This window comes from Orussus abietinus, unplaced genomic scaffold (assembly GCF_000612105.2).
Source record: "Orussus abietinus isolate OABI.00-Male unplaced genomic scaffold, Oabi_2.0 scaffold220, whole genome shotgun sequence".
Taxonomy (NCBI): Eukaryota; Metazoa; Arthropoda; class Insecta; order Hymenoptera; family Orussidae; genus Orussus; species Orussus abietinus.
This window is the reverse complement of record NW_019394408.1, coordinates 103,698-122,845: the sequence shown is the minus strand read 5'-3', so window position 1 is coordinate 122,845 and position 19,148 is coordinate 103,698. Positions and strand designations below refer to the sequence as shown.

The 19,148-nt window shown below is 40.2% G+C and overlaps 6 protein-coding genes across 15 annotated transcripts; 3 read left to right on the top strand and 3 right to left on the bottom strand.

The window, feature by feature from the left end:
* The first annotated feature begins 491 nt into the window (after positions 1 to 491).
* Positions 492 to 3,939, top strand: LOC105696132 (protein ARV1). Of its 3 annotated transcripts, none has more exons than XM_023432189.1 (6): positions 492 to 694; positions 2,349 to 2,419; positions 2,512 to 2,663; positions 2,830 to 3,043; positions 3,108 to 3,624; positions 3,793 to 3,939. In XM_023432189.1, exons 4-6 carry the CDS (start codon positions 2,960 to 2,962, stop codon positions 3,915 to 3,917), a joined length of 726 nt encoding a protein of 241 aa, XP_023287957.1. In that variant the 5' UTR covers positions 492 to 694; positions 2,349 to 2,419; positions 2,512 to 2,663; positions 2,830 to 2,959; the 3' UTR covers positions 3,918 to 3,939. The 3 variants fall into 3 exon arrangements, with proteins under 3 accessions (XP_023287957.1, XP_012273772.1, XP_023287958.1); XM_023432190.1 differs by lacking the exon at positions 492 to 694 and adding an exon at positions 1,639 to 1,655; XM_012418349.2 differs by lacking the exons at positions 2,349 to 2,419; positions 2,512 to 2,663.
* On the bottom strand, positions 738 to 2,342 carry LOC105696131 (alcohol dehydrogenase [NADP(+)]). The gene is made up of 4 exons (XM_023432188.1): positions 2,181 to 2,342; positions 1,831 to 1,998; positions 1,403 to 1,756; positions 738 to 1,314 (listed from the first exon to the last, which is right to left on the bottom strand). Exons 1-4 carry the CDS (start codon positions 2,250 to 2,252, stop codon positions 937 to 939), a joined length of 972 nt encoding a protein of 323 aa, XP_023287956.1. The 5' UTR covers positions 2,253 to 2,342; the 3' UTR covers positions 738 to 936.
* LOC105696130 (WD repeat-containing protein 37) lies at positions 3,653 to 6,958 on the bottom strand. Of its 3 annotated transcripts, none has more exons than XM_012418346.1 (6): positions 6,824 to 6,958; positions 6,305 to 6,622; positions 6,112 to 6,234; positions 5,291 to 6,050; positions 4,163 to 4,409; positions 3,653 to 4,073 (listed from the first exon to the last, which is right to left on the bottom strand). In XM_012418346.1, the coding sequence occupies exons 2-6, from the start codon at positions 6,579 to 6,581 to the stop codon at positions 3,951 to 3,953; spliced, it is 1,530 nt and encodes a 509-aa protein (XP_012273769.1). In that variant the 5' UTR covers positions 6,582 to 6,622; positions 6,824 to 6,958; the 3' UTR covers positions 3,653 to 3,950. The 3 variants fall into 3 exon arrangements, with proteins under 3 accessions (XP_012273769.1, XP_023287955.1, XP_012273770.1); XM_023432187.1 differs by having other exon boundaries at positions 6,819 to 6,946; XM_012418347.1 differs by lacking the exon at positions 6,824 to 6,958 and having other exon boundaries at positions 6,305 to 6,806.
* A 1,128-nt stretch (positions 6,959 to 8,086) lies between these two features.
* LOC105696133 (alpha-mannosidase 2) lies at positions 8,087 to 13,793 on the top strand. The gene is made up of 7 exons (XM_012418351.1): positions 8,087 to 8,525; positions 8,597 to 9,954; positions 10,040 to 10,378; positions 10,521 to 10,829; positions 10,900 to 11,431; positions 11,516 to 11,668; positions 11,765 to 13,793. The coding sequence occupies exons 1-7, from the start codon at positions 8,397 to 8,399 to the stop codon at positions 12,350 to 12,352; spliced, it is 3,408 nt and encodes a 1,135-aa protein (XP_012273774.1). The 5' UTR covers positions 8,087 to 8,396; the 3' UTR covers positions 12,353 to 13,793.
* On the bottom strand, positions 12,371 to 15,239 carry LOC105696134 (N-alpha-acetyltransferase 40). Of its 4 annotated transcripts, XR_001103682.1 has the most exons (6): positions 15,096 to 15,239; positions 14,528 to 14,913; positions 14,288 to 14,446; positions 14,015 to 14,134; positions 13,789 to 13,853; positions 12,371 to 12,499 (listed from the first exon to the last, which is right to left on the bottom strand). XR_001103682.1 is itself a non-coding variant. In XM_012418352.1 (5 exons), exons 1-4 carry the CDS (start codon positions 15,129 to 15,131, stop codon positions 14,062 to 14,064), a joined length of 654 nt encoding a protein of 217 aa, XP_012273775.1. In that variant the 5' UTR covers positions 15,132 to 15,239; the 3' UTR covers positions 12,378 to 12,499; positions 14,015 to 14,061. The 4 variants fall into 4 exon arrangements, 1 of the variants encoding a protein (XP_012273775.1); XR_002762172.1 differs by having other exon boundaries at positions 13,789 to 14,134; XM_012418352.1 differs by lacking the exon at positions 13,789 to 13,853 and having other exon boundaries at positions 12,378 to 12,499.
* A 246-nt stretch (positions 15,240 to 15,485) lies between these two features.
* On the top strand, positions 15,486 to 18,338 carry LOC105696121 (G protein pathway suppressor 2). 3 transcript variants are annotated; one of them, XM_012418318.2, is made up of 8 exons: positions 15,486 to 15,953; positions 16,097 to 16,310; positions 16,376 to 16,523; positions 16,597 to 16,711; positions 16,949 to 17,020; positions 17,476 to 17,694; positions 17,795 to 17,919; positions 18,001 to 18,338. In XM_012418318.2, the coding sequence occupies exons 1-8, from the start codon at positions 15,857 to 15,859 to the stop codon at positions 18,172 to 18,174; spliced, it is 1,164 nt and encodes a 387-aa protein (XP_012273741.1). In that variant the 5' UTR covers positions 15,486 to 15,856; the 3' UTR covers positions 18,175 to 18,338. The 3 variants fall into 3 exon arrangements, with proteins under 3 accessions (XP_012273741.1, XP_012273742.1, XP_012273743.1); XM_012418319.2 differs by having other exon boundaries at positions 15,487 to 15,953; positions 16,967 to 17,020; XM_012418320.2 differs by lacking the exon at positions 16,949 to 17,020 and having other exon boundaries at positions 15,487 to 15,953.
* Positions 18,339 to 19,148: the final 810 nt, after the last annotated feature.

The following is a 19,148-nucleotide window of genomic DNA, read 5'->3' as shown; positions in this document are numbered from 1 at the left end:
TCATACGTTTTGTATGCGTTTGGCCCGATTGACATATCGCGTCTCTCACATGTTTTATTCACATTTGGCCCGATTGATTTACCACGTCTCTCACACGATATTGTAAGTTAAGAGGTTAAGAAAAAGTGTTTTATTCGAATCGACTGATTTGAAGGGGGTTTCACTTCATCTTAAAGGAGTTTCCCTGGTGGAGGGTCGTCAAAATGTATTCTTTTAAATTAATCGAAAAAAGGCTCTGTGCGAATTTTGTGTTTTATACATATTTAGACTGTGTCCGGAGTGAAGATAAATATAAATAACTATTACCATCGCTTCTCGGGATGAAGTTTGACGTTGTTAATAACAGGAGGAACAGTGTGTTACCGTTGGTGTGATAAAACAGGGATTGCTCAACCGGGTTAACTTATACGTTGACAGATGGCGCCACTTCCCAAGGGCCATTTTGATTCTAAGTTCAAAGATAAGGCGCAAGATAATTGAGCCTCAATTTTCTCGCGTCTTATTAGGTTATGATAACCTGAAAGTGATTGTCCATTTGCGGTACGGAATTTCACGGTATTTTGTAAATACTACGATTTAATGACACGGTTTAATGCAATTTATTAGATTCTCGGATTTTATTTAACAAGATAAGGAAGTTTTCATGATTTCTGTAATTCACGGAAATGACTGAATTATATAAAGACATTCTAAGGTACGTTTATATAACAGGATGGGTAGATGTTTGCATAACTTTGTACTGTTTAAACTCTTCGTGTTATCGTTGTCTATACGTCTTGCCACTTATGTAGGTAAATGATGTGTATGCGATACTTAAAAGATAATTCTAAGGGATTGGTATAATTTACGTGCGAAATGGTAAACCTACGATAGATTTAGTAACGTGCATTGGATAGTTTGTACTACGACGTTTGTTACAGAATAGAACGAGAATTGTTAGTTAAAAGGGAACTCTGGGTGTTTTGTAATGCCTTTGAAAAAGTTAAAATCACAGATACGAGCTTTCGCTCCCTGGTCTAAGCCTTTCAATTCGTCAATTTCTTCGGGCTTGAGGTCCCAATCGAATAGTTCAATATTTTCTTTAATTCTCTGAGCATTGGTACTTTTCGGGATGGCAGCGATTCCTCTGTTAATCGTGAACTTGAGTAGTATTTGGGCTGGCGTCTTTCCATGTTTTTTAGCTAATTGCAAGACCACAGGATTTACCAGCAAATCGGGAAGTGTGTCCGTTTTTCCTAAGAGTTTCACCAATCCTCTCGAACCCAGAGGCGAATAGGCCGTTACCGTGATTCCTTTACTTTTGCAGAATTCCACCTATAAAGTTAAAAGCGAAATTACATCTCCATGGGATGCTTCTGATGTATAATCTTCAAACTCTGTATTTCAAATATCAGGGTTTTACCAATTCTTTTTGTTGGAAATAAACGTGCAACTCAATCTGCAAGTTAGATATCGGTAACGTGGCTACCGATTGGATCCTGTCGATTTGTTTACTATTGAAGTTGGAGAGGCCTATGGCCTTCGTGCGACCAGCGACAACTTGCTTCTCCATTTCAGCCCACACTTTTAAGTGATCGGTGGAAGGATCTATTCTAATTTCTCCCTTCTCGTTCATTGGATGCAAATCATCGCCAACTTCTTCGAAAGTAAATGGTGTATGTATTAAATACAGATCTAAGTAATCCAACTGTAAGTCCTTCAGAGATTTCTTGATCCATTTTTCTATACCACCAGGACGGTTCCCAGTAGGAGGTACCTGTTCAGAACGTACATGTTTAGTTTGGAAATCTTGAAGAGCAATCGATGGCCTAGAAAGAGAACTTTCCTAACCTTTGTAACGATGAAAAGTTCCTCACGTTTCACCTTGCCAGAGTCTATCCATTTTTTCAGAACCTTGCCAATAATAGGTTCGTTGTGATAGACCGGAGCGGTATCTATGTGTCGATATCCCGCACCCAAGGCATCATCCAATGCTGCTTCTAATTCAGCTTCGGTTGCCTTTAATTTTTATCGTAACAGTGAAAACACAATTACACCGTTCCATCACTTGGAAGGATGTATCATTTAAAAACTCGAATTAAAATTGCAAGATTTAGGGACTTGTTACCAGTATTAATGTAGATCATATTTGTGAATGTTTTAAACATATATGTAAATGGGAATATTGTAATCATACACACCTGCCAAGTTCCAAAACCCAGGATGGGCATTTTTTGCCCGGTAGGTAACGTTATCGTCTTCTGTGTGGCCATTTCGGTACACTCGGCAGCAAGGTCCGGTTGAAACTGATTCAAAGAAAGTCAGAAACTGTATAACAAGCATAATCTTATCGTTACCCCACTTTTCAGTGATCCAGCCGGTAGAGTACTTTCACTCCGAGGCCTTGTGGTGTCCTCGTATTATTGAATCGTATGCTAAGGTGACTTTTTACTGTTTTCCGATATTACCTTCCATTATTCTCGTAGGATTTGACCCTCACTTACATACGGTACACCTAATCAATATTTTCAGGAAGCTAATTCTACGTTAGGCCTTGCTGAGCCTCGTGTACATAGAACTGGCTAGTCATAAATAGTTATGTAATTCGTAATATCGATCAAGAAGCTGATTTCTTAAACAATCCACCTAAGAGAACAATTGTATTATATTTTTAGATACATACCGTAAGTATGTATAATATAATTTGCATTTTTGCATTTTTTCCTGCGAAGCATTACACCGTTGCTTAAATAAATTATATTTTTCAATTAGACGTTAGACAACGCTGTAAATCTTTTTTTAAATCTATACGTTTAAAAACCTAATGTTTATTTATTTTGACGTTTTCAGATAAAATGTACAGTCATTAATCCTAGGTGAGCTCGTTAAAATTCATTATGCAAGAGATTATGCAACCAGGATAATATTTTACCCCGTAATGGCAACACTTCGCTGCAGATAGACCACTCGACACTTCGCTATGTACACTTGCATTAATTGTGGGACCGAGCTGGGAGAACTGTACAGGAGATACAGCCCGAGTGTCTTGAAAGTCTTGAAATGTGTAAGCCGAATTCATGCCCCTTCTCCCCGGTGAAAGATGAACATTAATTTATATACCATTTCAGGAGAAATGCGGAGCTTTGGCGGACAAGTACATAGAGTATGACCCTGCGATAGTGTTGGTTGACCTGGTGCTGTTGGAAAAGCCTGCCTACAGACATCTTTTGTACAACAGTGGCTTCAAATCCTACTGGAAATTACTGATAGCTCTGTTATTAGGGGAATCCTTCAGAATATGGTACACCGTAGACTCTAATGACCCCGAATCCTTCGCAGCTCATTCGATGGGCCATAACGATGGGTTCAAGAGAGAGGAGAACTTTTACGTTCTGCTCGTGCATACCGCACTTTCCCTGGGAGCATTCGTATGCACCGTAATAGGCATGACGGAGGTGCGATGGTTAATTATGGGACGAAAGCCCAGAAAATACAAGGCGACCGATTTGGGACGAGCTCTGATCGTTGGTGGCTTCGCCAAGTTGCTCGGCTTGCTGGGAATCATTTGGAGGCACACCTCGCCGGATCTTCATTACGCCCTTATACACGGATACACCGTCTTGTGTCTCTTAACAGCATACTCGGGTAAATAATAATAACTTCTTCCGCGACCTGCTCGAATAATGGATATATAATTTATATTTTTCAGCCACTGAGTTCATGCGACAGCTCGCTTAAATTACGCGTTACACACCTTACGGCTCTCTAAGTTTATACCGAATATATTACTTGAATTAAAACGTTCTATTGCAGTCGTTTGCGAAAGTGGAAGAGGCGGATCGTTGGTCGGCCTGACCGGCGGGCTCTTAGCCCATACGTACGTCTCTACTAACGCGGTCGGACTATCGCCAGCGATTTTCAACGTTTCATTGACTTGAGAGGTCAGACCACGCCCGTCAGGATACCAATTACTATGCATCTTTCACCGGGAGAATGCTCCAGCCCAACACCAGTCTGTCGAAGCCACAGGAGAACAGGTTGCAAGCTCCACCGTCTTCTGCCCAGGAGACCGAACAGACCATTCTGCTGTGTCCCTGAAATGGACGTCGAGGAGGGACCTCGTTTAAATAAAGATAGAGATCGGTTATGAGAGCGTGACTAGAATTATACGTGGTGGACTTACCTGTCGACTGGTTCTTGGGAGCCTCGCTAATCTCTGTCCGCTGAGGTCGAAGAGACTTATCTGTCTGTTGTCGTGAGGAATGGCTACTACCCCGGAGGCAGACACTGCCAATCTGTTCGCTGCACTGTCGCCCCTTATCGTTGCCAGAGGACTGCGGATGTTTCGAAGCTCCCACACTTTTACGCTTCTGTCGTCCGACCCTGACACTATCTTGTCTTCCCGAGTGAAGACTGCCGATGTCACCGTTCTGTACAATTAATTGCAGAATGAGTCCAAGTGGCATAACTTGGGAAATAAGTAGGAATGATATCGTCTTTAAGAATCGGTCTAGTTTTACGACTTAAAATTATATGAAAAGCGCTAAGAAATTAAATCGATGTTAATAAATTAAAATTCATCTGTACCCTTTTTGCTGGTAACGTCATTTTTAATACTCGAGTAACATAACCTGGCGTATCCCGTTATCGACATTTATATTTATGTTGGTCTTTTACAGTCTACGTTGAGAATTATACGAAATGAAACGTTTTATATGGTATTTTAGTAAAGTAATGACGAAGAGATCGATGTAAAACAATTAATTGCAGAATGAGTCCAAGTGGCATAACTTGGGAAATAAGGAGGAATGATATCGCCTCTAAGAGTCGGTCTAGTTTCACGACTTAAAATGATATGAAAAGCGCTAAGATATTAAATAGATGTTAACAGATTTAAATTCATCTGTACCCTTTTTGTAACATTCCATGTCTATAATATTCTAAATTGTTCGAGCTAAGTCCTGAAACTGTTCATTTTCGATGCTAAGCCTCCGAGAAGCGAAAAACATCGAAAACGTGCACGGACCATGCCATATTCTAGCCCATGATAAATAAATAAAACTTTTATGAAAACTGAAATTTCATGAGTTTCAGGACCTACTTTACGGCCTCTGTATTCACGAAGTAAAACTTGAAACGAATCGGTACATCCAATTCGAAGAATACTTTCATCAACGATTTGACTTTTCAGATATATATAGGCTGACTCTTTCATATCACCTTAAAACCTTAACCTATTTTCTCTCTTTTTTAAAAATTTTGGTCGTAAAGCAGAATAATTACGTAAAATGTCAAAGCAATAATTACTTACTCTGTGTGTCCTTGAAACACGGAGACCGAATGAATGGGTTCTCTGAAGTCCCACAGTCGAAATGTACTGTCTTGACTGGATGTGACGCAGAGTCGTTGAGCATGATGAGTTGACACATGGGTGAGCTCTTGATCATGCCCACACAGCGTATGAATGATCTCCCCTGTTTCTGCGTCGTATAGATTAGCAGTTCGGTCCCATGAGGCTGTTACGATCTGCTCTGCCCCGGGAAGCCAATCGGCAGCCATTAAGACTCCTGTGTGCCCTAATAATTCCCTTACCGGGGTTCTCAATGTGGGCGCTTCCTCCTGTTTCTCAACGTTACCGACCATGTTTAAGAGTGGCCTGTCCATGCCAATCGAAGGCATGTCTTCGGTAGACAACTCCCTATTCGGTGTGTCCCAATTGACGGCTGCTTGCCATACGTGGGCGGTGCAATCTCCGCTAGCACTTAGAGCTAGATCTCGGTTTGGATGAAACCGGACAGAATTGACGGATCCGTTATGACCAATGTAATGTAGCAAGCACCTGGTATTGTCCATGGCCCATACTCGTGCAGTATGATCCGCTGAAGCTGTGGCTATAATAGGTTGTCCCGTTCTTCCAACTGACACCTCCCACACTCCGTCACGATGGCCTGCATATTCCCTCTGCATGGTGCACGTCATCGTTGGGTTTTTAAAGCTCGACACAATCTTACTGGTCTGGGCCTTGAGCTTATGCGAGGTCTTCACTTTCTGTGCAGACATCCCAGTCGATGCTGCAAAGCATAGGTTCAAATTATGTACATTTATAATTTTGAAACAACAAGCCTAACTTACGTTTCTGTTTCGTCGAGGTATTCTTTGCATCCTGATAGTCCGTAATATCACCAGGGGGTAAGCTACGTTCTCCGTAGCATTCTCTCTCGAGTCTTTCCGTCAATGCATCCACTTTGTCTTGCACTGGAATTAAGCCAAAAATTAAGAAAAGGGAAGTTCATGCGATCGTTAAAATTAGCATACAGCTTCTTACATCCAACATTTTCGGTGTAGAGCAATTCGAATTCCTTTTCGATCAGTTGGAACAATTCGTGCAAGCGGGTCCGTAATATCGGTGGTATGCCATTCTCATCCATGTCCGATCGAAAGCTCACGTAATGTAAAGCCGTTGGGTTTAGCGGCGTCGAACCGCTCTGGCTTAACTGCGACTGAAGCTCAGTGTCCGTGCTGCTCTGTACTCGGGGTATGGAAATCCTTTTTACCTTTCCACCGGATTTACTTCCAGCAGTGGTTGAAGGCTCGCTAGGCATGGTACTTGAATCGTAGAATCTTTACTCGAACACCGATGTTCCTATAAACTCAAAGCCATGTATGTACTGTGCAATTACTAATCCCTTTTACATTATTAACAGGCACATCGATCTTTGGACGCGATTCGCGAAGCACTAGGTATATTCAAGGTCGCGTCATTAATTTATCGGCTAAGAAAAAGCACGAGTCGGTAATTTCGTCGCATCGATGACATTTTAGAGTAGGTGGAAGCAGACCTTACGTTTCTCACGTTCAAGGGAATTGCTGGATGATCCCAAATGCACCATTGAACCGTCAAAGATAAATTTCAAGATCAGCTGATGAAGGCGATTTAATTCACAATCGGTCTCGCAGAGGCCGCATCGGGAAGTTTGGCAACGCCAGAAAATCGTTAACGACCACGATGCGTATTATGCATACATAGATTGTAAACCTGTGCTAAATTTTCGAGGTGGGGGATGATTTTTAGCAGAGATGAGCAAGATCCATATACCACTTTTCTTTCCTAAAACTGCCACCGCTCGGCGCTGTGATAGGGTTAAGTATCTCCGAACATAACCTTGAACATCCATCTTCCACAATCGAGTTTACAACTACCAGTTTCCTCTCTATGGTTGTTCCTCGGAGTTGCCATATTCCTAGGTAAGGGCGTTTGTTACGTATTTTTGACGAGCGCGCTCACTTCTCGTACTTCCATCTCACGTGGGTTTATTCGTCGAACTACGTATTCGCTATATGAAAGAACGAGATCACTAGCACTTCCGGTCTAGTAATATTACAGATAAACGTATATACCATGTAAATTGAAAATTGTTGAGAAGTGTGGGTTATAGGCAGGAAAGGCGGGAAGATGGAAATCCGTTAAAAGTAAGGAAGAGGACTCGAGTCTATTCATATTTTTTAAATATGTATTACATTCATATTTACATGTACTATAATTAGAAGTTCAACAATATCATTTTCTTATCATGTCATGTAAGCATGAATTATTTAACAGTTTTCAATCTTTAATAATGTAATATAACCTCGCAATAACAAAGACTAACCTGTACATCCTAGTAAATTTTCTTTCTTCTCACGAAAATGGGTCTGAGGCATCACGTAATTCCCTCCTTCTTCTAATAAGGTTATTATTACATCCCCGAATACGATTGTTGCCAAAAATCAAAACACCCAGGAGGTTTTCCATTTTGAATTTTGGTGTCACAATCCGTGAAAGATGGCGTTCACGGCGCTTATTTTTCTAACTTTTCTTGCATGCTTTACTATTTGGCTTAAAAATTTGTGTCGAGCCAGTTCACATGAATGGTCTCGCATTTTCACCACCGAAAACGTTCCGTAATACCATCAGCTACTCATTTTTCACATTTTCGTTCAATTTGCTTTACGTAATAGACCCCAAGGTCTTTTCTTTTACGTTGACTATGTAGTTTTTGACCCTGCTTTCACTATTTTTAGGGACATTCGTATTTTAAGATTGGCAACATTTATAGATGGCGAGGCTGTGAGAGCGTCAAGCAGAACTATCTTTAAAAAGTGTTTACCACCTGTTTAAGTTTGTACAGCTTTGTGACTTGTGATTATGCTTGCATGCTATCGTGTACGGAACAGCGTGAATACTTTCGTTTGACATGCAATGTGAGGCGTGCACTAAATTTAAAGTTAGGTTAGGGTCGGATGGTAAAGTATTTCTGATTGCCGTTCGTTTCCTTTCGTCGAATGTAAGGGAACGAGGCATTGTGTATTACACGGGGAAATTTAATTACTTGACTTCAAGTATCAGTTGTTCTCCATGCGTCCAAAATTAGGTTAAGATGCGGGCCAGAAAAACATTGGCCATCTTCGGAGCAGGGCTTCTGGTGGCCTGCTGTGTAATGATTTACCTGATGTTAGATTTAACAGTTTTCCCTCAAGGCCAGAACACCAAATTATCAGTTAAAGATGTGAGTACGTCCAGAATATGAAGCATTACTTAATCTCTGATTTCTAATGACTTCGATTCACATTTTTACAGAATCAATGGTTACACTTTGAAAACAGACTGGCGAGATTGGAAAAAGACCTCATTCGTCAGCATTTAGAGATGAGTGCCCTGCGTGAAGTTGCGCAGTCAAAAAATGACTTAATTCCTGTGGCACAGATTGCGAGTCGTCGGAACCTTTCCGTTTATACGACTCCCTCCCAGCAAGGAAAACCCTTGACGTGCAGTTTCAATATGCAAAAGGTGCCAGAAGTCGATGTCCAAATGCTGGAGGTGTATAAACATTTAGAGTTCGATAACGTAGATGGTGGAGTTTGGAAGCAAGGGTGGAGGATTACGTACGATGAGAAACAGTGGCATCCTAATAGGAAACTGAGAGTATTCGTTGTTCCTCATTCACATAACGATCCAGGTTGGCTTAATACCTTTGAGAAGTATTACACATCTTTTACACAAGGAATTTTAAATAACATGATAACAAAATTAAGTGAAAATCGCAATAGAAAGTTCATCTGGGCAGAGATTTCTTTCTTTAAACTGTGGTGGGACGAACAGCCAAAGTCAAAGCATGAGTTGGTGAAACGATTAGTCCATGATGGACAGCTGGAAATCGTAGCTGGTGGATGGGTAATGCCAGACGAGTCGGTTTCACATTGGATGGCACAACTGGCACAGCTGACCGAAGGTCACCAATGGCTGAAAGATAATTTAAATTATATACCGACTTCTGGATGGGCTATCGATCCTTTTGGACTATCACCGACGATGCCTTATCTCTTGAAAAGTGCTGGACTGGAAAATGTTCTGGTACAAAGAGTACACTATTCCGTCAAGAAGCGTCTCGCTAAGGACAAAAGCTTAGAATTTAGGTGGCGACAGCTGTGGGACAACGATGGATCAACGGAAATGTTCACTCACGTGATGCCATTTTACAGTTATGACATACCTCATACCTGTGGGCCAGACCCTAAAATATGCTGTCAATTTGATTTTTATCGTCTCCCAAATTTTGGACTTAGTTGTCCATGGAAAGTTGCACCACGAAGCATAACAAAGGCAAATGTGGCTGAACGCGCTGCACTCTTACTCGATCAGTATCGTAAAAAGGCTCAGCTTTTTAAAACAGATGTTGTACTGGCGCCGTTAGGTGACGACTTCCGGTACTCCCAATTCACCGAGTGGGACGCTCAGTTTGACAATTATCAAAAGCTGTTTGACTACATGAATGGGCATAAACAGCTGAATGTGCAGATTCAGTTCGGTACCCTAACCGATTATTTTGATGCTATCAGAGAAAAGCATAATTTGAACGAGTTTCCTACTTTATCCGGTGATTTCTTTACATATGCAGACAGAGACGATCACTACTGGAGTGGATATTATACATCGAGGTAACGTGTCGCTGTTAAATGTACTCAAGGAAATAATTACTGGCATCGTCAAGAAATTAGCAATAAGGAAAGCAATTATTTCTAGGCCTTTCCATAAGAGATTGGATCGCGTCTTATTAGGAACTTTACGAGGCTCGGAGATTCTTGCCACTATAGCTTGGGTCAAAGGCTACGATCAACTAGCAGAAGGAAACATGGCTGCTAAACTGAGCGAAGCAAGAAAGTGGCACTCCTTATTTCAGCATCATGATGGAGTAACTGGAACGGCTAAAGACCACGTCGTCGTAGATTATGCTAAAAAGATGATAGTTGCCTTAAACAATTCCGCTCACGTGCTTCAGCAGTCCGTGGCACATTTGCTGAAGAGTCCGCAGACTTCGATCGCCAATACAGAGGCAATCTATTTTTCACTGGATGAAATCAGGTTCGAAAGCCATTACTTCTCCATTGTCATCATAGGCCATAATGTTAAACCTTACATTTAATATTAGTTAACGTCTAACACCGATTACAGACATTCTTGCTTAGTTATTCATCTAATTAATTGATAAAAAATTGCCTTAAAGGTCTCACCACACGAGTATAGGAGACAAGTACATCATCAATCTTGGAGAAGGTAGTCCTCCGAGGAAAATCATATTATATAATCCCCTTCCAAGGCAACGAATAAAGGTTCAAACTGTCACCGTATCGACTCCATACGTACGAGTCACCGATCGAATGGGAAGAGCGGTGCAATGTCAAGTGTCACCAGTTTGGGTCGGACCTGCAGCTTTGTCATCTGCAAAATACGAGCTCTCCTTTCTAGTCACCGTACCTGCTTTTGGAATTATAACGTACTTAGTCCATGCCTTGCACGAGTCATCGATACCACGGTAAATATTTTTTAATACCGTTTGCATTGTTAAATATACAGAGTTATCTATCAGATAATTATTATTTCAGCGATGTTCACGTAGCAAACGTCACCATTTTTAATGTTGCGATACCACCTCCTTCGGTGACAGGCTTTGCTCACATCCAAGTGTTACCTTCTACGCAGGAGTTTTCCATTACGCAGAGACCAGAACTAACTGCGACATTTGGAAAGTCTGGACTCTTGAAGGCTCTCAGAGTTAGCAATATAACATTCCCGGTCCACTTGGAATTTGTGAAGTATGGCACCAGAGGATTAGGTCAAGATAAGAGCGGAGCGTACTTATTTTTGCCAGACAAACCGGAGCCTGATCTCATACCTGTGAATAACGATAAAATCGTTCACCTGGTTACTGGTCCTATTTTGTCAAGAGTATTCATAGAAATGCCACACGTACGTCATACATGCAGTTTATTCAACTCACCTGGGAGCGATGGCTTAGGTTTGCATATCTTGAACGAGGTTGACATTACGGAAACTCGGAACTTCGAACTAGCCATGAGAATTAACACTGACATAACGTCTGGCGATCAACTGTTCACCGATTTAAATGGATTAAATGTAAATGATTGCAATTATCACTTGTGATTATTTCAATTCTCATTATCAAGAGCTCGTGACTAAGGTACCGGGACATCTTTGCAGATGATCAGACGCCAAAGATTCCCAAAATTGCCCACGCAAGGGAACTACTATCCACTAGCCGCAGCTGCTTACATCGAAGACAAAAGAGTGAGGTTAAGTGTGGCAACTGCACAGCCATTGGGAGTCGCTTCGATGGCTGTAGGGCAAATCGAAGTAAGGCAGAAAATCTGATACATTTATTCCTACAGTTCTCTGGAAGCTGTATTCATTTAATTTGTACTTCTCAGCTAACAATTGACATTCTCGTAGATCATGCAAGACCGGAAGCTGCTCCAAGACGATAATAGAGGGTTGGGTCAAGGCGTAACGGATAATTTATTAACTAACCATTTATTTACGCTAGTGTTAGAGAAAAAGAGAACGTCTTGCTCGAACCCGGTACCTGCATCGGATCATCCTGCCGGGATGTTATCCCTGGGAGGACATTTAGCTTCCGAGGAGCTCTTGCATCCTGTGATGGCGTTGCATGCTCTTCCTTCGATACCATTCGACTTGAATGGTGTTTTCTCACCTCTTCGAGTGGATCTTCCAGTGGATGTGAATGTGGTCAGTTTGAGAGTGTTTCCAGTGCCCGAGGGTGCAGGGAAAGGTGTCGGCATGGTTCTGCACCGTCAAGCCATCGACTTCTGTTGGGGTGATGCGTCGAGATTGGAACGATTCAAAGTCTCAGAAAATGGGGAAATCGACCTGACGAAGTTCCTCGATTACATGAAAGACTGGACTATCAGTGAAGCACCGTTGACGTTTCACAATGTGGGGTCGTCAATTAAATCGCCGGTTATCAATGTGTGTCCACATCAAATTCTAGCAATCTTGTTCCATAAAACTCAGTCTTAATGGGATGATGCAAAGACTATCGGTGGCAGGTGGTGTCACCGTTCACTCAGGATTACATATTTTTCAACGAGGCAACAGCTGACCGGCTGTACTTTTTATCAACACGTTCCAATCGTTGGACTGTAATTCTCGTGTCTCCTCTGATTTCTGCAAGTTTTGTTGAAAGTGTTACACTGATTATGCTTGTTAAGTGCTAATCCTTAAGAGTCACGCGCACACATACAGGATGTGAAGATGGTATATAGAAATCGTAATTGAAATTGTGATGCTAGTGTTGTACCTCTAGGTTGTGATTGTTGCTGTATAATTTTCAAACAATAGTATTTATGCAATTCGATTTTTCTAATGGCTGCATAGGGAATATTACTATAATTGTGAAAAGTATAGCAGTGCGAGCTGATTCAATAGTTCCATAGGTACGGAAAAGGTATTTGACAATTTAGCCGAATTTTTATACTTTCACGGTTTCTTTTAAAGATTTAGAAACTCAAACTAACCTTTCAATACCGATTATATACAAGCTTCAATTTTCAAGGAAATTATGAAAAGATGATGAGCATCGTAGGCTTTCCAAATTCAATTTAGCAAATCATTAACATAATGATTTAGAGTTACTAACAGTGTCTGTTCGAGAGCTTTAATAAAGCTATCTGTAAATAGTGCTTGTGAGGTTTAATGAATAATTGCACTAATTAATTGGAAACGTGTCGTAAACAAATAAGGAATTTCAAAGTGACCAATTCAACCGTAAAAGAAGCACAATTATAAACAGCATGGACCGAGTATTCCAATATTCAGGCCACAGTTTAAGTAATTAATAGAATGTTGTTCCTAATTTACATAGGCAAGAAACTATTTTATAAACCCTTCATTATTTCTGATTATAATTAGTTGAGTTATAATAGCGCATTGAAGATACATAATATTATTGTTTTGTAGTCGTAACTCAAGTGGCCTATTCACATGCAGTGATTACGTTAAAATAACTCAATCTTACTATTCAATTCATTTTAAAGGTAATAAAAATGTGCATTAAGGCTGAATTTTAAGAAAATTAAATGTACATTTATCCTCGTCCGAAATGATTTGTGAGGTTGTAAATCTTTGATGGATTTTCTAAGAAATTCTAGGAAAACTATCGCTTTCGATGTATTATTATTTTCTGTAGATGTTAGAATTACGGAAGATTGATTGACATACTGATCGACTGGAAGAATTTGACTGTCCGTTCTTGATGACAGTTTTTTACAGACTAAATGCCATCAATTAAAAGACTATAATGAAGGCTGCTTTAATTTATGTGGAAGCCATTTAATTTAGGTTTCTATTTTGTGATCCCTGTCCTAAAACGCTGAGCACCTTACATACGTAAATACCTAAGGAACCGGGCTAAATAATTTTAGTTTGTTACATATGCCTCAATAAAGGTTAATTACCTTCACATATAGCAGTGTCTCGTATGTGTCTCCATTATTCGTCCATTAATGCATTCCCTCGTGTACTGATTTTTAAATTCGATGCGGCAGAGGAAAAAGTTAAGATCATTCCACAAACAGGAAAAAGCTAAACATTGAACATTTGCAGAAACTCGAGAAAAGGCGAGAATCAATGCTCGAATTTTTAGAACACGTTTGTTAAAAAGTACAAAAGGGTCAGACGTACCTTTCTGCAAAATATGTATTATTCCGTCACAATGACTGCAATTTATTTCACACATATTTACTCAGGATGGCATAGTCCACTTTCTCAGAGGCAGGTGGGCTCGTGTTGTCCAGTTTGTAGCTGTAACAATATTACCTAAATGTGTCGGTTGATTTATACATTTAACAGATTGTTAATAAATTTTTCATACAAGACAAATTATATTTAAGACTTAGGTGGTACTGTTGACAATGAATGTGGGTAATGGTTAATAAAAATAATAGTAGTACATACCCTAGTGTGTGAAAAAAAGGAATAGCTGTAACGTTGTGTTTAAGCACAGTTAGTACAACTTTTTGCATTTGACTGTGGCATGCCATTGATTCTAAGGTTTGCATTAAAAACTGGCCAAGTCCTTTACGCCTTGCTATGGGTTCCAATTGCAATTCATAGCTGAAAGCACGTTAAACGTATGAAGCACACAGTATTCTTCCCTTCTCATTTTAATTAAAAAGATTTAATCGTATTTCCTACCAATACAACACCTCCACTCCGTGATCGATATCGAATCGAAAATGAGAAAATCCTAAAAGTTCATCTTTAGAAGAAGCAACCAAATACCAAGCTGCTGGTTCAGTTAATTCCTGCTTTTTTGAAACCAGATCCCAACCCCAACTCGACTGTTCATACATTTCTTTCATGTTACGTTCCATTAAATTAAATATCCAAGTAAGAGTTTCTTCGGGTAAATCGGCTACCCGGCTACATATAACGTCCATTACAGATTCGTCCTTAGCTGTAAAAGTATGAAAAGTAAGTGCTGCCAGGGGATTTATCTGTGCATTTGCATCGTCTACTAGCCGTTTAGCGGCTGCTGCTTCCTGTGCTCTAAGCTGCCGTCTTGTTTTGTGTCCTTTTTTCTAGATAAATTAAAACAGATAAATTATGTCTCTTCACTAAACGAGTGTTATCAAGCACTTACGAAATATATTTTGAAGATGAAATTGAAAATTCTTAGACTAACGTAAAGTACATTACGTGCACATAATAAAATACGATTTATCAAACATTTATGGATAGATGATAGATTATTGAAAATTACATTTTGTGCATGCTTAGAATGTTTCAACGACTTCATGGTGGTTTAAAAGGTGGAATTCGATGTTTTCATTTACAGAATTTTTAAACTTCACGAATGGTTTCAAACCACCTTGGACATTTGTTTACGTTTCGATCAAAGACGCGGGAAAACAAGGATGGAGACAAAAGTCAGAAGTTAGCGAGAGGAAATCTGTCGAGCGGGAGGGGAGAGGTTAGGGCGGCCATTTTAGATCGGAGTCCCACTTAGCGCGTCCAACGTCAGACGCATATCACAGAGCGCGGCGCGTCAACGCGTCGTAGGTGAACAACCAATCGGAATTGCGCTTAATTTTAGCGTCATTTTTTCCGCAATTCTGATTGGTTGATCATGCACGACGCGTTGACGCGCCGCGCTCAGTGAGACTAAATATGACTCCAGCCTCATTTGTGAGAAATCACTATGCTGGCTCCGTATTTCTCCGGGAAGGAATGTCATCTCACTGACAATTACTGATTCAAAACAGTTGTGGGTTGCGAAAGAGAAAGTTCGATTGGATTGTTAAGTATCGTGAATATTTTATAATTAACAAGTAATTAACGTTCGGGTTGCGGCAGCTTACTGTACACAGTTCTGGGATTAATCTGTTGCATTTGAGGTTATTTAGGCAGCTTGTGTAACGGTATCGCGGATTAATTTTTGCGCTGCTGAGGTGTTTCGCAAAAGAGATAAAAATTTACAAATCGTTTCGCTTGAAAAGGAAGAAATCTTTTAACGAAAGGAAAATGCCAGCGGTTGTCATTGGCCCACCCCAACGAAGCGAACAAATGTGGCAAGCCCTTAAGGTGCACATTACCAGGGAAAGGCAACGGAAGAAACAAGGTAATCTAACCTAATTCAACATATTGAAGGATGACCTGATATGTTAACTTACTCCGTTATTTATAATCACTAGAATTTATGAATTTTGCGTACATTTTTGTCGAATCGAATACTTTCATCTATAACTGCATGTACTATTGTAGAGCAGGAAGCGGATGCAGAGGAAGAACGGCAAAGAAAAGAAAGAGAACGTCAGCAGAAGCAGGATGTCATGACGTTAGGGGAGACCCGTGAACAAATATCCAATTTAGAAAATGAATTGTCACAGCTGAAGGATGAGAAACATCAGTTGTTTTTACAACTAAAGAAAGTCTTAAACGAAGATGACAACCGAAGGCGGCTCATCAAAGAAACAAGGTCAGTATTGTGCTGGCAGAAATCAGTCTTACCTTGTAAGTTAATATCATTTTTTGCAACCATAGCGTCTGCTCTGAAGTTTTGACGACCGTGGGTGGATATCCTGGAACTGGTACCAGCGTGGTACATCCCCAATTGTTCCTACCTTTGCCAACGCGTAGTCCTTTATATAAAGTAACTGCTGCTACTCCGACACATACTCTTCTGCCAAGTGTAATTAAGATTTGTCCATAAAATATTGATACGTGTCATGGGCATTAAGTTATATGAATTCTTTGGTGCACAGGGGCCTTTAAAGAGAGCACACACTCCATCGCCACCACCGACGGCATCACCTTATCATGCCGGTTATGGTTACAAACCTCCTCCGAATATGCCCAGCTACAATCCACCCCCTGCAAGTGAGTTAATCGCTGTATGATGATAATATGTTGTAGAATGGGAAACGTGATACTTTATGTAACGTATCGCATGCTTTAAGAATGCAAGCTGTACGATCTTAATCTTTATTTCATGCCCAGTTATGAATTAACTCAGAGGAACTTGCAATGATTTTTGGTGGATGAATATTAAGAAGCTACCGAGTGGTGTTTGATCTCTGGATAAATTTTATTTTGGAATAGGGGAACTGAGAGTAGATGATTGTATTTTTACAGAATCCGAGGAGGCTGCCAGGAGATCTGGCGATTCCCGAGCCGTCCTCTGGAATAGTGAGTGGACCATCGTTCTTATGATCCGTTTGCACATCATGAAATTCCAATCGAGTTCAATGTAATAGGCGACCAACCCTTGCACTTACTCAATTTTTCTTTATTAATTTCTTTCCGTGCTTTTAAGATGAAGATTCACCCGAATCCACCAAGATTGACCACTTGACAGTTTCAATGAAAAGCTTTCAATGTGTTAAACACCATTTATCGGTTTTACAAGTACGGGATAAATTAAAAATCAAGAAGTTGAATGTTTCACGCAGTGACGTATGGCTGACAGTCTTTCGATATATTTAATAGATCTAAAAGAACGATACCTTCGAGCTTGCAGCAGTGTGTGCATGAATGTTTACATAAATGTAAAACTTAGTCCTCGTTGAAACATCTTACTATATCTCATCACTCTTCAAATTTCAAAGCCACGTCTAGAAACACGTATTTTTTTTTTATTTTAGAGAACAATCAGTACCCCACATCGAGCTTCTATTCAACACCTACTGGCCAAAGTGTTTATAGTTACACAACTCCGTCCACTCAACAAACCAGAGAGCCAGAACCAACTAAATTGACGTATCTGTCAGTGAGTCGAGATTCACTGACTGCCCGAGAGCCAGAACCAGCTAAGCCTACTTACTTATCGGTCAACAGAGCTACATTGTCTACGCATCAAGGAGGTAACTCTTCGACATTTTTAATATTTTCTATATTTTATACGTAGTTCATCGACTCAACGGTGTGGAAGAGAAAGTGATTAATAAGACATTAATATTTCAGCATATGTTACCAGCTTGCATTCACTGGATCATAAGGGTGCTTATTCAGAAGATAAATTCTACCTTCGTCCCAGCAGTCACGTTACAGTCCATGGAGGTGCAATACCAATCCAGCAGCCGCCACAGGTGTCACAATTTTTTTGAAGCTAGCATTATGTTGCACATCAAGATTTAGACAGGCATTACTTATTTTTTATCCATTGATAGGGCGCTAAAACTGGAGGAATCACTTCGGGGTATCCAATTAGGGCATCTCAACCACCGCCTGGTCCATACCCACCGCCTCCGACAGGAACATATGTCAGTGCTTCTGCTGCAAATGTTCCGGGTAGGTTATTGTATACTCAACCAAGAGCACGTTATCTTCAACGCGAGGTGTAAATATTTAGAACTTGTGGAACTGTATTATTTTCTACGGATATTGCGTATAATTAAATTGTATATTGGAACTGCATCAGCTAGGCTGAGTAACCGGTGAATAATGTAGGACTATTTACATAACTATTGGAAAATGTAATTGTATCGTAATGGACCTTTAATGCCTAGTCGTAATTGTTTTATTTAATTGCACTGACATTGACTTGACGTGAAGTACTTTAAAGCACTTTATACTACTTTGAGGTCAGAGGGTTTTAAGGTGAAGTGAATCCCCCTTCAAATCAGTCTACTCGAATAAGACACTTTTTTTTAAGAATATCGGATAGAATTGCCTGAAACTTTGAAACATGACTCGTGAGCATCTAGGAATTATCCTGACACTTACAAAATATGGATTTCTGAAATTTCCAAATTTTTTAACTTAGCCAAAATCAGGACCAAAATGGCGTCGAGCTCTCATATTTCGATCGATATCAAATTATTGAAGGCTCTAATATGAGAAACGAAAGGGTCAGGACAATTGTACGACCATTTAGAACACTCTGGTAATCGAGAAACTCGCATTTGAATGGGAGAAAGGCAAAAAAAGTGTCTTATGCGCTTCTATGCTAAAATGATGGGAATATGAGGTCTCGGAGTGAAAATTTACTTGACACGGAAATCACAGATGGCGCATTGGTCCCTCTACAGTCAAATAGGGCCTCAAAAACCCTAAATTCGGACGATTTCTGGAGTTTTACTTTGATTGGTTTATACTTATTGTACGAAAACGACACGTGGAGTCATTATGTCATGCCATTTAGTACAATACCCAATATAGTTCGACACGGCTGTCAATATAAAAACGAACGTTGGCAATGTAGGTATTTAGAAAAACCTTTTTTACCGACGTCGATCAAGTTCCTCGACGTGTTTCACATCACCTTAGTACTCATAAAATGGTCATTTTGTACGTAATTTTTCATGTTGTATATATA